This window comes from Microcaecilia unicolor, chromosome 12, assembly GCF_901765095.1.
Source record: "Microcaecilia unicolor chromosome 12, aMicUni1.1, whole genome shotgun sequence".
NCBI classification, from domain to species: Eukaryota; Metazoa; Chordata; class Amphibia; order Gymnophiona; family Siphonopidae; genus Microcaecilia; species Microcaecilia unicolor.
Genome location: NC_044042.1, coordinates 93877742 through 93892948, shown reverse-complemented (window position 1 = coordinate 93892948; position 15207 = coordinate 93877742). Strand labels below are relative to the sequence as shown.

General features: G+C 43.9%; 1 protein-coding gene across 1 annotated transcript in view; it reads left to right on the top strand.

Annotated features, from left to right (window-relative positions):
• Positions 1–5183: 5183 nt before the first annotated feature.
• Positions 5184–15207, top strand: part of MYL4 (myosin light chain 4) — a 29175-nt gene continuing 19151 nt past the window's right edge. Inside the window, exons 1-3 of the mRNA XM_030221056.1 lie at positions 5184–5406; positions 14417–14444; positions 14733–14882. Coding sequence (XP_030076916.1) covers positions 5275–5406; positions 14417–14444; positions 14733–14882 — 310 coding nt within the window. The 5' untranslated portion in view covers positions 5184–5274. The remainder of the gene's footprint in view (positions 5407–14416; positions 14445–14732; positions 14883–15207) is intronic.

Sequence of the window (15207 nt, the reverse complement as noted above, 5' to 3'; positions counted from 1 at the left end):
GGAATATTGCTACTATTTGAGATTCTGTTGCTACTATTTGAGATTCTACATGGAATGTTGCTAGTGGAGGAGTAGTCTAGTGGTTAGTGCTAGTGGACTCTGATCCTGGGGAACTGGGGTTGATTCCCACTGCAGCTCCTTGTGACTCTGGGCAAGTCACTTAACCCTCCATTGCCCCTGGTACAAAATAAGTACTACTACTACTACTACTACTTGACATTTCTAAAGCACTACTAGGGTTATGCAGCGCTGTACAATTTAACATAGAAGGACAGTCCCTGCTCAAAGGAGCTTACAATCTAAAGGACAAATGTACAGTCAGTCAAATAGGGGCAGTCTAGATTTCCTGAAAGGTATAAAGGTTAGGTGCCGAAATATATGTACCTGAATATATGTAAACCGCTTTGAATGTAGTTGCAAAAACCTCAGAAAGGCAGGATATCAAGTCCCATTTCCCTTTCCCCTACAGTGGGCGCTCTAGCGTTATTTCTTTTCAGCTGAGCTCTGTTTTTTTTTTCTGTTACATTTTGTACCCCGCGCTTTCCCACTCATGGCAGGCTCAATGCGGTAGGCAATGGAGGGTTAAGTGACTTGCCCAGAGTCACAAGGAGCTGCCTGTGCCGGGAATTGAACTCAGTTCCTCAGTTCCCCAGGACCAAAGTCCACCACCCTAACCACTAGGCTCGTGGCACAGTGTGTATTCTTTAGAGTTTGCTTGCACTTCTCTTTGTTTGTGGTCTCTGTGTGTGCTAGTTGCAACCAGCGTTTCCTTGATTGCTTCACTGCAGTGCAGCTGGGTCTGTTGTCTCTCCTCTGCCTCATTTCTCCCTGCCTGGCTGTGGTGTTGATTTGTTCATGGTAAGCTCGTTCCTGCTTTGTTTGTTTAGTTTCCCTCTACTCTGCTTTAACCCTTTATGTGCAGTGCTTGGTATTTGTCTTTTGTGAGCCCTGCCTCTTTTAGGCAGCCTTTCTTTGGTGTCTGCTTTAAACCCTTTCTGTACTCTTGTGAGCCCTGCTTCTTTCCTGTCCTTATATTTGAAAGCAGCCTTTCTCTGTAGTTTGCTTTTGCTTGTTTGTTATTTTCCTGTGGGCTCTGGCCCTTTTCTTGTTTGTGTATTTGAAGGCAGTCCTTCCCTCAGTTCTGCTTTTACCCTGGGTGCCCTGTGTTTGAAAACGATCTATGAACTAACCGACTTCCGCAAACTACTAAAGACACATCTCTTTGAGAAAGTCTACTGCAAGGATCAAAACACATGATGTCCAGACACACTAATAAAAACGCATCAATACACTCTCTTCTGAATTCTCTTCCCCCGTATTTTCACCACACTTAAAACTCTATCCACAGATAATACTGTTACACCCTAACACTCTTTTGCCATTGTTTTATGGCCCTATCAATTCCCCATTGCTACTTTCCTTTGTTCTATTCCTATATGATATTTTGACTTTGATTTTGTCTTCCCATAACTCTTCACAATGTAACCCATAATCGTACTGTAACAAATTGTATTTCCATCATTCACAATGTATTGTAAGCCACACTGAGCCCGCAAATAGGTGGGAAAATGTGGGATACAAATGCAATAATTAAATAAATAAATAAATTTGACTTTGTGGAGCTCCTTTCCTGGTTTAGTTAGTTAGAAGCTGCCTTTTCTTTATATCTGCTCTTTCCCTTGGCCTGCTGTGTTTGGTTTGGCTCTGGGGGGTCCTGACCCTCCTCCACCTGTGGATCCTAGCAGCCCCTTTTCTTCAGTCTGTCTTTTCCTGTTTGGTCATTTCTGTGGAGCTTTGCTCTTTTAGGTTTTGTGAGTCTATAGTGTCCTGCTCTGACCCTGCTTTTCCCTTTTCCCCTGTGGGCACTGCCTTCCGCTACCTGGGTTATGTGTAGCCTTTGTTGTATTCTCTTCCTCTGGTTGTTGTCTGTATCTGCCAGTTTGGTCTAATGTCCTTCCCTTTGTGTCTCTGCCTGGTGCTGTGTGCGCCACCCGAGCCCCAGTCCCTCCTGGGATCTCTCGTTGTTCTTTTCCCTTCCCTAGTGTATGATTTGGTTCCAGTTCGGCCTTGCAGCCCATATGCTTGGACTCTGTACGAGTGGGTTCCAGATTGGCCTTGCGGCCCGCATGAGTGGTCTAGTCCCCTTTTCTGGTGGTGCTTGCTGATTTCCTTGAGTGTGCAGGGCTTCGTGGCCCGTGTTACTGTATACCGCCTGTTTGGTCTACCCTAGGCCTTGTCCAAGGTCCTTCCTAGGCTGCGGCCTAGGCACAAAGGCTCACGATCAGACTAACACTTTGGATTGGTAGCATGGAATCTTGCTACTTTTTGGGCTTCTGCCAGGTACTTGTGACCTGGATTGGCCACTATTGGAAACAGGATACTAGGCTAGATGGACCATTGGTCTGACCCAGTATGGCTATTCTTATATAAGTTTTGAAGCTTCAAGACCAAAGATGCAGAACACATCAGGAAATACTGTTTCACAAAAGGAGTAGTGGATGTTGGAAGCCCTTCTGGAGGAGGTGGCAGATACAAAAATGGTCATGGAATTTAACAGAAAGCTATGGGATATCTATAGAAGATCCATAGTTACAAGACAATGGAAATGAAGTGCATTTGAAGTGACCTGCACACAGTGGCACTTAAAATAGTAAACAGCAAATCTACAGTTGTACCAGGGCTCCAAGAAAGCACAAGAAAGCCAGCAGTGTTAGTGAATTCATGCAATGACCTCCCAGTTACTATATCTGTATCTGAATTCAGCAAAGCTTGGAACAAGTACATAGGATCTCTGAGTGGGGAGGAAGAGACAGTAGATGGCATGAATGGGCAGACTGAATAGGCCATTTGGTCTTTATTTGCCTTCATGCTTTCTTTTTCTATGTAAGATAATTCTCCTTAGCCAAGACTTTTTCTTTGTCATTCTCATGTGAGTAGAAGAGTGGCCTAGTGGTTAGAGCCCCAGTGGCCAGTTCAAATCCCACTGCTGCTCCTTGTGATCTTGGGCAGCTCACTTAACCCTCTGTTGCCTCAGGCACAAACTTAGATTGTGAGCCCTCTTGGCAGCTGTTTAGATTGTTGCAGTGGTAAGTCATAAGAGAGGGGGAGCTGGGTGGCGGGTTAAGTATGAGATCTTAATAACATGCCTTCAAGTACATAAACCGCTACTAAATAGACTTGGGAAAAATCCACAATTCCAGGAATAACATGTATAGAATGTTTGTACGTTTGGGAAGCTCACCAGGTGCCCTTGGCCTGGATTGGCCGCCTTCGTGGACAGGATGCTGGGCTCGATGGACCCTTGGTCTTTTCCCAGTGTGGCATTACTTATGTACTTATGAGAGCCTATGTACTTGACTTACCACTGCAACAACCTAAACTGCTGCCAAAACTTAGGGGTCCTTTTACTAAGGTGCGCCAAAAAGTGGCCTGTGCTGATGTAGACATGTGTATTGAATGTCCGCAGGTTCATTTTTCAGCACACCTGCAATAAAGGCCTTTTTATTTTTTTGGCCGAAAATGGACGTGCGACAAAATGAAAATTGGCGTGTGTCTATTTTGGGCCTGAGACCTTACCGCCACCCATTGACTTAGTGGTAAGGTCTCACGTGTTAACTGGGCGGTAGTCGTCAGCACGCGTACAATGCCGATTACCGCCTTGTTGGTGTTGTGTGCTGGACATTTTCTGGTGTGCGTAGTGGGAGCTCATAAAAAATGAAATTATCGCCTGGGCCACGCCATAACCAGGTGGGAGTTCCGAATTGGCACACGGGTGCACGTAGGCACCTTCGTGGATTAGTAAAGGGCTCCTTAGTGAGGTTGGTACCTGAACACCTATCCTCCCAGGTCCCCAGAACCTCACTGTATCCAGCCACCACCACCCAGCCGGCACAGACCTAATTGATTTCAGAGATGTTGTGGCCTGCTGATACCACCTCTGTGCCCACATATTCACCAATGTTTGTTTAAAAACAAGTCAAAAGCAAAATGCTTGGATTAATCTCATTCATCCTTACTACAATATCACCTAGCATCAGCTAACGGCATAGAATTTTGATTGCATTGATTTGTGATGCTGTTTTGAACAAAGCTCTTCCCAGGAGTCCGGGGCAATGAGGCATTTGGATTTAACTCCTGCCTTCCCATTAATAGTTTAAAGTACATTTCTTTCAGATACACCGGATATTTCACTGTCTCCAAAGGTCATACACATCTTGTACCAGAGGTAATGGAAGGTTTATGTGACTCAAGATCATAAGGAGCTGTAGTGGGATTTGAACCCTGGGTTCAGTGATTCTCAGCCCACTATAACAAACAGGTGCAGCTTAGGAGTTTCAAAAATATTATAATTCTACTTAACTTTATTAAGCTTTGATTTTTGGCCTTTTGCTGTAAGCATCAAAGGGGTTAATACTAATGAGCTTGCTGTAATACTTTTGCATAGGATTATTGGCAGCTGCTACGGTGAACGGTAAAAGGGACACAGAACTGGTCTAAAGCAAACGCTGCAACCACGATAAGTAAGTAAGTAATGCCACACTGGGAAAAGACCAAGGGTCCATCGAGCCCAGCATCCTGTCCACGACGGCGGCCAATCCAGGCCAAGGGCACCTGGTGAGCTTCCCAAATGTACAAACATTTTATACAAGTTATTCCCATAATTGTGGATTTTTCCCAAGTCCATTTAGTAGTGGTTTATGGACTTGTCCTTTAGGAAACCGTCTAACCCCCTTTTAAACTCTGCCAAGCTAACCGCCTTCACCACGTTCTCCAGCAACGAATTCCAGATAAGCATTGTGCATCGGGCCCTAAAAGGGAAATCTTCCCTGGTGACAGCAAAGTTACAGTTTAAGCAGATTCCCTTCTTGTAAGGAATGGGCAGCTTTGCAAGCAGAGACTCTGCTATAAAAAGCTGCCAATTCCCCTGTGTACCTGTCCCTGCACTTTATTCACTATTCAGTTTTAAAATAAGCACCCAGAAAATCATTCAACACTTTGGACATTGGCATGAAAAGAGCTCCTTATGGAGGAGGGAGCTGTTATATGTGATGACAATGGACAATTGTCAGGTGGGACATGACTGTGGCATTTTTTCCTTTTATGGTAAGTGACAGATGCTTCTGCAATGTGCTGCCCCTTTCTAGCAGGCACTGAGCTCGGTATATAAGACGATACAGCCTTTGCCTTTGTCAACGTCTTGCCTTGGGTGTTGGTTGATCATTAGGACTTTTTGTTTGTTTCAGTAAAGAGTTTTCCTGAAGACGCTCTTGCACTATGGCCCCCAAGAAGCCTGAACCCAAGAAGGAGGCAGCCAAGCCCGCCTCTGCTGCAGCCCCAACCCCAGCCCCAGCCCCAGCCGCACCCGAACCGCCCAAGGAACCACTTTTCGACCCCAAGAGTGTGACTGTGAGTACCCTGCTTTGAGTGTGTATGGGATCGAGGGCTTGGAAAATGCCAGCTACAGAAATTCTTCCAGGGCTCCTCTGGTAGCAGTAATAAAAATAAAAAATATATATTTTTTTCTTTTATTTCGTTATATCTCGCATATTATAAAATAACCAAGTGTTAAACAATAACAGAGCTAAATACTGTTTTCATGTAACACTGAAACTTAGTAGATGAAGTATCCATCAGGTCTGATGGGATTTAATAGTTGAAATGCATTTTGACAGCCTCAGGGGCCTGGAAGGTGCTCCTTAGCTGCTCATTTGTCCCTTCTGCCTCTCTGCAGTCTCCATTGGCACTGGCCAGCCATTCACTCCCAGTGTTTGGAGATCAGCCAACCAGCCCACATCCCTGGAGCTGCAGTTCCTCTGGAGTCTGGTGCAGGGAAGCAATTTGCCAGAGGGGGAAGGGGGGAATCAATGTGGGAAATGTGAGGAGGATTCAATTCTGCCCTCCAAGGGCCAAAGCCAGTATCATGTTTCCCATGTCTGTGGTTAATGACTGCAGCAAACCTTCAGTGTGACTCAAGGGAGGGCTTGCAGGGCTCCCCCACCTCATCAGCACGACAGACAGAAACTAGGCTTTATTTGATAGGATTTGCATTTTATCGACATATTGAAGAGAGAGTTTTAGGAGATGCATAGTTTTGTTTTTTGTTTTTTTAAATCCTTCGGACATGAACTTTGCAACATTCTGTGGCAGTGTGGAAGGTTGAATATCTGAGGTGGTCGTATTTGTTTTCATACCAGAGAACTGGCTCAGGCAACTATTTATCTCTGTCCCTGCAGAGATTTTCTGCAGTGTAACAATCACCACTGAGACATACGATACAACAGACCAGACAATAAAGCAGTCTCTTTCATCCTGATGTGTCTCCAATGATTTACAATCCCACAATACAATAGAAAACATACAAAATACATTGCTAAAGTTAACAGGAAGGGAATCTCTTTGTATGATTTAAATCAGGGGTGGCCAACCTTTATACACAGAGGGCCACGTGAATGTCTCTACTACCCCTTTCAGGCCGTAAAATTATGTAATTGCAGAACTGGAAATATACAGAGCTCTATAGACCTTCTATGAGAAATAAATAAATAGATGTAAAAAATTAACTAAAAACAAAGGAAACAAACAGAGTTGCTATTCTGAAAATATTTGCAAAATACAGTACTTAAAATTGCCCAAACTCAATGATGTTTTTTGTGTATACTTCCCATGAGGGCCACATAAAATTCAGTGGCGGGCTGCAGGTTGATTTAAATAAATCTTCCCATTCACCTGGATATTGTCCTAGTCACTCTGACACTCACGTGATAACATCACGTGTTTCTGGGGAATAGAATTTTACCTGGAGTTTTGGGGGCTGGAGCTTTACAGGTCTTGCAGGTACAGGGGAATGAAGGAGGAAGGTTTGTGTTGTTAATATATGGCCCTCACTATTCCAGTGGTAGATCCAAAGCTAGGCCATATATTAACAGTGTCCAGACCCACAGAAACCTATTAGGATAAAGACCGTAGGGCCTATCTAGTCTCTGTCCAATTTAATTCCTGCCACAGAGACACAAAACAGTCTCTGCCTTTCCCCTCACTTCTTCACAATTAACACAGTAAAATAACAAATGACAACACATAAAGATTGAACTGGATCATTCACTCTACCCAGTTAAGGTGATTGGAGTCGTAACTGCTGTTTTATGAGACAGAGGAAGAGGGAAAGACGGGGACTAAATGTTTTGTATTCTGTACATTTTATTGTAATTCACGTATGGACTATAAATATTTTAAATAAGTAAATTTGAGAAATGGACTGAAGCAGAGGCAGGTCTTCAACACTAGTTTCTCTCACTCTAATTCAGCAATGAGAGAATTGTAGCATTCATTAAACAAGTGCTGATTTCCTTAGGTTTCCACTGATCACATTTACAACTAGTAGAAAAGGATATTGCAATTGTAGTCATAGAGCCAACTGTTGAAAATAGCAAGAGGTGTTAATCCCAGCACAAATTCTGAAGGAGTTTACTCAATATTTGGATGTTCAGGCATCCACTGCTGCACCCTCAGAGCTGCCACCTATGACTTCAATCAGACTGAGGCTGAGCTACAAGGAACCTTCTGATCTAATCAGTGCTGGCTTTCTGCCGGGAGCCATTGCAGCTGGAGTGGAAGGTAAAAGCGATGCATGGCTGTCCTCACCTGGTATTTTTTCTTTTAAAATAAATAAATAAAATTATCACTGCAACTAAGGAGGCTAGGGCTTTTCAGCTTGGAGAAGAGACGGCTGAAGGGAGACATGATAGAGGTATATAAAATAATGAGCATCTGTTCACACTTTCCAAAAATACTAGGACTAGGGGGCATGCGATGAAACTACAGTGTAGTAAATTTAAAACAAATCAGAGAAATTTTTCTTCACCCAACGCATAATTAAACTCTGGAATTTGTTGCCGGAGAACGTGGTGAAGGCAGTTATCTTAGCAGAGTTTAAAAAGGGGTTAGACGGTTTCCTAAAGGACAAGTCCATAAACCGCTACTAAATGGACTTGGGAAAAATCCACAATTCCAGGAAAAACATGTATAGAATGTTTGTGCATTTGGGAAGCTTGCCAGGTGTCCTTGGCCTGGATTGGCTGCTGTCGTGGAAAGGATGCTGGGCTCGATGAGCACTTGGTCTTTTCCCAGTGTGGCATTACTTATGTACTTATGTAAGTCTGTCATATCTAATGAGGGTGTAGCCTAATGGTTAGTGCAGTGGGCTTTGATCCTAGCAACCTGGGTTTGATTCCCACTGTAACTCCTTGTGACCTTGGGTATGTCACTTGGGGCCCAATGCACACCACTGCATGGCCCTTGTGGTAATTTCAATTTTGGCGTGTGTCTGAAAAGTATTTTTTATTTGCTGATGCACGGTAGCTACGTGCGTCGAGTGGAATTTGACGCGCATGGACCATTACCGTGTGACACCTTACCGCTAGGTCAATGGCTTGTGGTAAGGTCTCAGACCCAAAATGGACGCCTGGCAATTTTCATTTTGCCGCATGTTCATTTTTGGCAAAAATTTTAAAAAGGCATTTTTTTGTAGGTGCGCTAAAAAATAATTCTGCGCACGCCCAAAGCACACATCTACACTACCGCAGGCCATTTTTCAGCGCAACTTAGTAAAAGGGCCCTATAACCCTCCTTTGCCATAGGTACAGAAAGCTTAGAATGTGAGCCCCCTAGGGACAGAGAAAGTACCTGTATATAATGTGTACAGCGCTGCGTATGTCTAGTATCTCTATAGAAATGATTAATAGTAGTAGTAGGGTGTGTAGCAACGGAACCAAACCAAAAAAATCATCCCTATAGAAAAAGCAGCAGAACCATTAAACAGGAGAAGTTATTAGAAGGTTTTCCCTATCTGTTCTTGATTCTCAGCTGAAGTGTATTTACCAGTTTGATTACGTCCCTATTCCCTCTCCTTCCAATACTAGGGCTGGATTTATGCATATTGTGACCCCTAAGCTGTAATGTTTGAGCCCCCCTCCCTTCGATTAAGTAGGAAGTAAATTTTAGGACCATAAATAATATAAATGTAAAACAACCATCGGTAGTCGATAACAAAAACAATAATAATGATTATCTTATATTGTAATTTTCATTATTTACAAATGCTTTTTTTTTTAAGCGACGCGTGAGGCCCTAAGCTGGTCTAGTTTATAAGTAAATTAAGCCTCACCCGGAGCCTCCATCTTTTTGAGAAACTCAGACTGTAGGATGGAGCAATATTCAGCTCAGTACTTACCACGGCAGGAATGTGGATGAGATTGTACGGTCCAGCTGTTATCTGGACCACCTCCCCAGAATTAAAAATAGCAGCTGTGAGCCCCTGACATGAAGCATTCTTTCATGGAGACTTTATTCCTTTCTTGGTATAGGTAGGGAGAGAAGCATTGATAGCAACTGATAGCAACTGAGGCTCCATGGAAAACACTCCAGCTCTGTAATTCACTGCCTCCTTCTGTCTTTGCCCAGAGCCCTTACCTTGCCTTTGTCTCGAGCATCTAATGACAGGAAAGGACTACGTCCACTACCAGGTGCACAGTTGCTATTAACCAGTGCATTTTTTCTAGCCAAAAAGGTGCTGGTACTCAAATGCCAGGCCACCCTTCAGGGGTGGGGTGATCACCAAGGGACCTACCCCACAATAGGCAGGCACCTTGCAACCAGTCAAAGAATCTATAACAAGGCAGAATTGGTGTGATGAGACTGAGATCTTTCATTAAAACTTGGGGACCATGGGTCAATTTTAACAGACAATAGAAAAGGTGCCAGTACTCAGTACCCCCAAGTACCCCCTCAAAAAAAGCCCTGCTATTAACCACCATTCTGTGGCTCTGTCTCTCTGTCTGTGACCCCTGGAGGTCACACTGTCATTTTCACTCCTGCAGGATTTTGCATTCAGGTTGAACCCAATTGACTTTGCAAACTATTTCAGATTATAATGATTATTACTTATAATTAATTCTAAATCATAGGTCCCTTCCTTGAAGAGCTTAGCTTTACTGTACATATCAGCTTAGAGAGGTCAGATGACAGGGTGGATGGGGAATGTGTTTTCCTTCTTTCAACCTGACACTTGGGCAACTCTGCTCACACTCCAGAAACTCACTTTTCACTTTCTAAGAAAAGGGTAGTTTGAATGACAAGCAAGATTCACGATCATATCTTTGATTTGAAGCTTCTCTGTCTGAAACTCTACCATACCATTTTCTTGTATCTGGAGGAGAGCCAGCACCGGTGGCATGTATGTATTAATGGGAAGCAAAGTGACCCAAAATTCTTTTACCCAAGGAATTTTGTGATGCTCTATTTACATCTGTTAGATCAGAAGACAATTTAACACTAGGCCACAAATTCAGCAGGTATGTGTTGGGAACTAGCAGGGTCTTAGCACATGGAATGAGTGTTACTAGAATTTATCTACTAAAGAATATCAGGGACTTTGGACACAGGCTGAGTGTTCCTGAACATTATCAGCCATGAATTATAGTAACATAGTAAATGACGGCAGGTGAAGACCTATACAGTCCATCCAGTCTGCCCAGCAAGATAAACTCATTTTACATGGTATGCGATACTTTATGTATATACCCAAGTTTGATCTGTTCTTGCCATTCTCAGGGCACAGACTATAGAAGTCTGCCCAGCATCGGTTTTCCTTCCCAGTTACCGGTGTTGCCACCCAATTTCCACTAAGATTCTGTGGATCCATTCCTTCTAAACAGGATTCCTTTGTATTTATCCCATTCATGTTTGAATTCCGTTACTGTTTTCAACTCCACCACCTCCCGCAGGAGGGCATTCCATGTATCCACCACTCTTTCTGTGAAAAAATATTTCCTGACATTCAGGGTGATAGCCGGACCTCGCAGAGGGAGGAGGCCAGAGCCCGAGTGGGGGGGGGGGCACATTTTGGTGTGCTGCCCTGCCGCCCCCCCCCCCCCCCGCCGCCTCCTCCTCGTCTCACCTCCCTGCTGTCTCACCGCTGCAAATACCTTGGGTGGCGGGGGGTCTCCAACCCCCACCAGCTGAAACCTTCAACCAGTGCCACTGTGGTGAATGCCCTGCTCTCTCTTCTCTTCATGTCCTGCATGCTCCTTTTAGTGAAATTGAGCGTGCTCAGTTTCACTACAATGAACGAGCCAGACGTGAGAGGAAGAGACAGCAGGGCAGGCAATACGGCGGCGCTGGAGACCGACACTGGATGAAGGCTTCAGCTGGTGGGGGTTGGGGACCCCTGCCAGCAAAACCATGGGCCCAGAAGAAATTTTGGGGGGGGCCAGGAGCCCGTGACCCCACCTAGCTACACCACTCCTGAGTCTGTCCTCCTTCAACCTCAATTCATGTCCTCTAGTTCTACCGCCTTCCCATCTCTGGAAAATGTTTGTTTGCGGATTAATACCTTTCGAATATTTGAACATCTGTATCGTCTCACCCCTGTTTCTCCTTTCCTCCAAGGTATACATGTTCAGGGATTTTGTAGGCAGAATGAGTGTCCAAGGAAACCCCTGTTATAGAACAGCAGGGACTTTGCACATGGACTGAGTTTTCATGAAACATACATTATCTGCTATGGAATGGAATCAAGGATGCTGGAAAAGAAGTGAATATTTTTTCAAGTTTAGTGTTTTCAGCAGAAATACTTGGAAAACATTTGAATATTATTTGCAAAAGAAACAGCCAATTTCTTTTAAAATTTGACAAATCCAATTTTTGGTTAGCCATATAAAGGAATCCTACATGCTGAGCCAAAACTTGCCACTTTCAATGCCTAACTATGGCAAGCACGGCACATGATACATGGTTAAGAATGAGGCATGAACTTTTCCACAGAATTCCCTGATAAAACTCCCATGTAAGTCAGCCAGGCCTCACCACCGGGCTATTAATAGTGCATTCCTGATGCAGTCTGCATAATCTTTTTAACCCATTGACCGTGTCATTTTGGCAGGAAGACTGCCAGGCATTCCCCACCTCCCAGCTGCTAGCTTCCAGACCATCTGATAATTTGAGAATATGTTGCTTGGGTTGCCTTTGTCAGGAACGATGCTGCACTGGGATAATCTGGGGCAATTTCTGCTGCAATTGGAGTGGTTAGGACAAGTGGACCTTGGTGCTCTCTGATATTTCAAAGGATAGCTTGAATGATGCCTTAAAAGCCAAACTGATTTTTGATAATCAGGTTGATGGAATTTCTATAGGGGCAGAGACCTTGGTGTCATTTGTTTGTGCAATGCTATGTACGCCGACAGCACTATGCAATACTAGCACCTGACCACCACCCATCTTAAAATGATGAAAGCAAGATGCTTTTCTGTGTTGTCTTCCTTCAGTGGTAGTAAATCAAAATCAGCATGCTACCACTAACCATTTATATAGTTCTACTAGACGTACACAGTGCTACACACATTATATGCAAGTACTTTCTCTGTCCCTAGAGGGCTCACAATCTAAGTTTTGGTACCTGGGGTAGTGGAGGGTTAAGTGACTTGCCCAAGGTCACAAGGAGCGGGAATTGAATTCAGTTCCCCAGGATCAAAGTCCACTGCACTAACCACTAGGCTACTCCTCCACTAGCAACATTCCATGTAGAAGTCTGCCCTTGCAGATCAGCAACGCAGCCGCGCAGGCTTCTGTTTCTTACAGAAACAGAAGTCTACGCAGCCGCGTTGCTGATCTGCAAGGGCAGACTTCTACATGGAATGTTGCTAGTGGAATAGCAACATTAACATTCCATGTAGAATCTCAAACAGGGAAAGGGAACTGGGACTTGACATCCCACCTTTCTGAGGTTTTTGCAACTACATTCAAAGCGGTTTACATATATTCAGGTACTTATTTTGTACCAGGGGCAATGGAGGGTTAAGTGACTTGCCCAGAGTCACAAGGAGCTGCAGTGGGAATCAAACTCAGTTCCCCAGGATTAAAGTCCTCTGCACTAACCACTAGACTACTCCTCCACTAGCAATATTCCATGTGGAATCTCAAATAGGGAAAGGGAAATGGGACTTGATATACCGCCTTTCTGAGGTTTTTGCAACTACATTCAAAGCGGTTTACATATATTCAGGTACTTAATTTGTATCTGGGGCAATGCCCAGAGTCACAAGGAGCTGCAGTGGGAATCAAATCCAGTTCCCCAGGATCAAAGTCTGCTGCACTAACCACTAGACTACTCCTCCACTCCATGCATGCATTCTTAAATTAACCCACCCATTGCACCTTGTGGGGGTTTCTCTTCCCATGCCACACAGCCAGTACAGTTCTAGCAGCTGGATTGGTTCTGGAGAAAACTGGAGAAGATTGTACAGTTCAATGTTTATTTTAATCCTCACAGTGCTCACTTCAGCTTGCCATATGCTGATCTGTATGTTGTGACTGCCAGAGCTCCTGATGTACCAAACATTCAGTGATAGCAGCTGTCATGGCCCATGTTTTAAATATATTTTTCGGGTAAAGATTTACTGCTATAAATATGAAAGGCTGAGACTTTTCTTTTATCAGAGAATTAACTTTCATTACAGCAGTTCCAGCAGAGCCCAGGAGTATAATGTGTTTTTCAGTCTCTACCCTGAGTTCTCCCCCCCCCCCCCCCCAATTTCCATTCTGCTTTTTGAGAACTTGGAAGGAAGTTTATATCATTTATTAAAATTATCAGAGGGTTGATGTTTTATTGATCATGATCTGAGGGATGGGGTGTCTATCGAGGAGAAGAAGGAAGTTGCAGTCTGAGCTGGGCATTTTCAGACTTTTTTTTTTGGGGGGGGGGGGGAGGTGGTTGTAAGCCAATTCTGGATCACTATTTATAGTCCATAAAATTGACATGAGTGTGTAAGAAAAGCACTCTAAAGACCAAATTTGATAGGTATTAGTCATATGCAGATTAAACTACTGTTAAAGTGTTATATTCTAGTAGTGGAGGAATGGGGGGCCAGTTCTGCACTGCTCATTGTTCAGTGATGAGTGAACCAGTGAAAGCACAAAGGGCCTTTAAAAACAAAAGGGACACATTTCTTACATTAAAAAAAAACCCTTTAATAATGAGATTTGGCTGAAGAGAGACCCGACATGGGCTGTTTCAGTGCTACTGCACCTGCGTCAGGGGTCACACCACTGACGAGGAGGCTTTAACATACAAATTCAGAACATCTGATGAATTTGTATGTTAAAGCCTCCTCGTCATTGGTGTGACCCCTGACGCAGGTGCGGTAGCACTGAAACAGCCCATGTTGGGTCTCTCTTCAGCCAAATCTCATTATTAAAGGTTTTTTTTAAATGTAAGGAACTGTGTCCCTTTTGTTTTTAAAGGCCCTTTGAGCTGTTTTTTTTTGGTTGGACTTTGTTTGTACTCAGTTCCCTCTCTTTGTTACATTATTGAACCAGTGAAAGCAACATGAGGTGATCCCCCTCTTTTCTTTTTCTTCCTCAGATCGAGTTCAGCGCTGACCAGATTGAAGGTAAGTTTTCACTTGTTGACTTACAAGCAATTGGAAGCAATTCTAGCACTGAGAGAATGGAACCTAGGAGGCGAGCGTGGGAGAAGTGGAATGTGGAAACATGGCTGACACCTTCCGTATCTTTGACTCTGTTGGCCACTGTATGAATTAGCAAACTGAGAAACAAACCACAAAAAAGAGAAGACGATTCAGAAAATGTTCATTCAAATTGGGGGAAAACTGAAATGGATTTAGGGCTAAAGAGACATATTAAGCCAGGGATTCATTCATTGCCTATCTTTTCTACAGAGTTCAAAGAGGCCTTCAGTTTGTTTGACAAAACACCCACTGGAGAGATGAAGATTACCTACGGCCAGTGTGGTGATGTTCTACGAGCTCTGGGGCAAAATCCAACAAACGCCGAAGTTATGAAGGTTCTGGGAAAGCCCAAACCAGAAGGTAAGTTCTGGCAATAAATAAGTCATTCCTCTGCTTCTTTATGAGAGGCCAAAGGAGCCGAGATGGGATTGTTATTGATGTTAGATGGCCATAATCACTCCCCACCTCCTTTACCAGAACTGTCTGAACCATCCAGCAATTTATGAGGAAAGGAAAGGTTACAAAACCCTTACATGGGGAGCTGACATCTGACTAGTGTCTGAGTGTTTCTGCTTTGCAGCAGTTAGGCAGGCACTGCTGCAGACTTCCCTTGGTTGTTTGGGGCTTGAGGCTGCATAAAATCATGGTCTTTCCATGGGCTCGGGCCCCTTTGAGGGATCAGGGG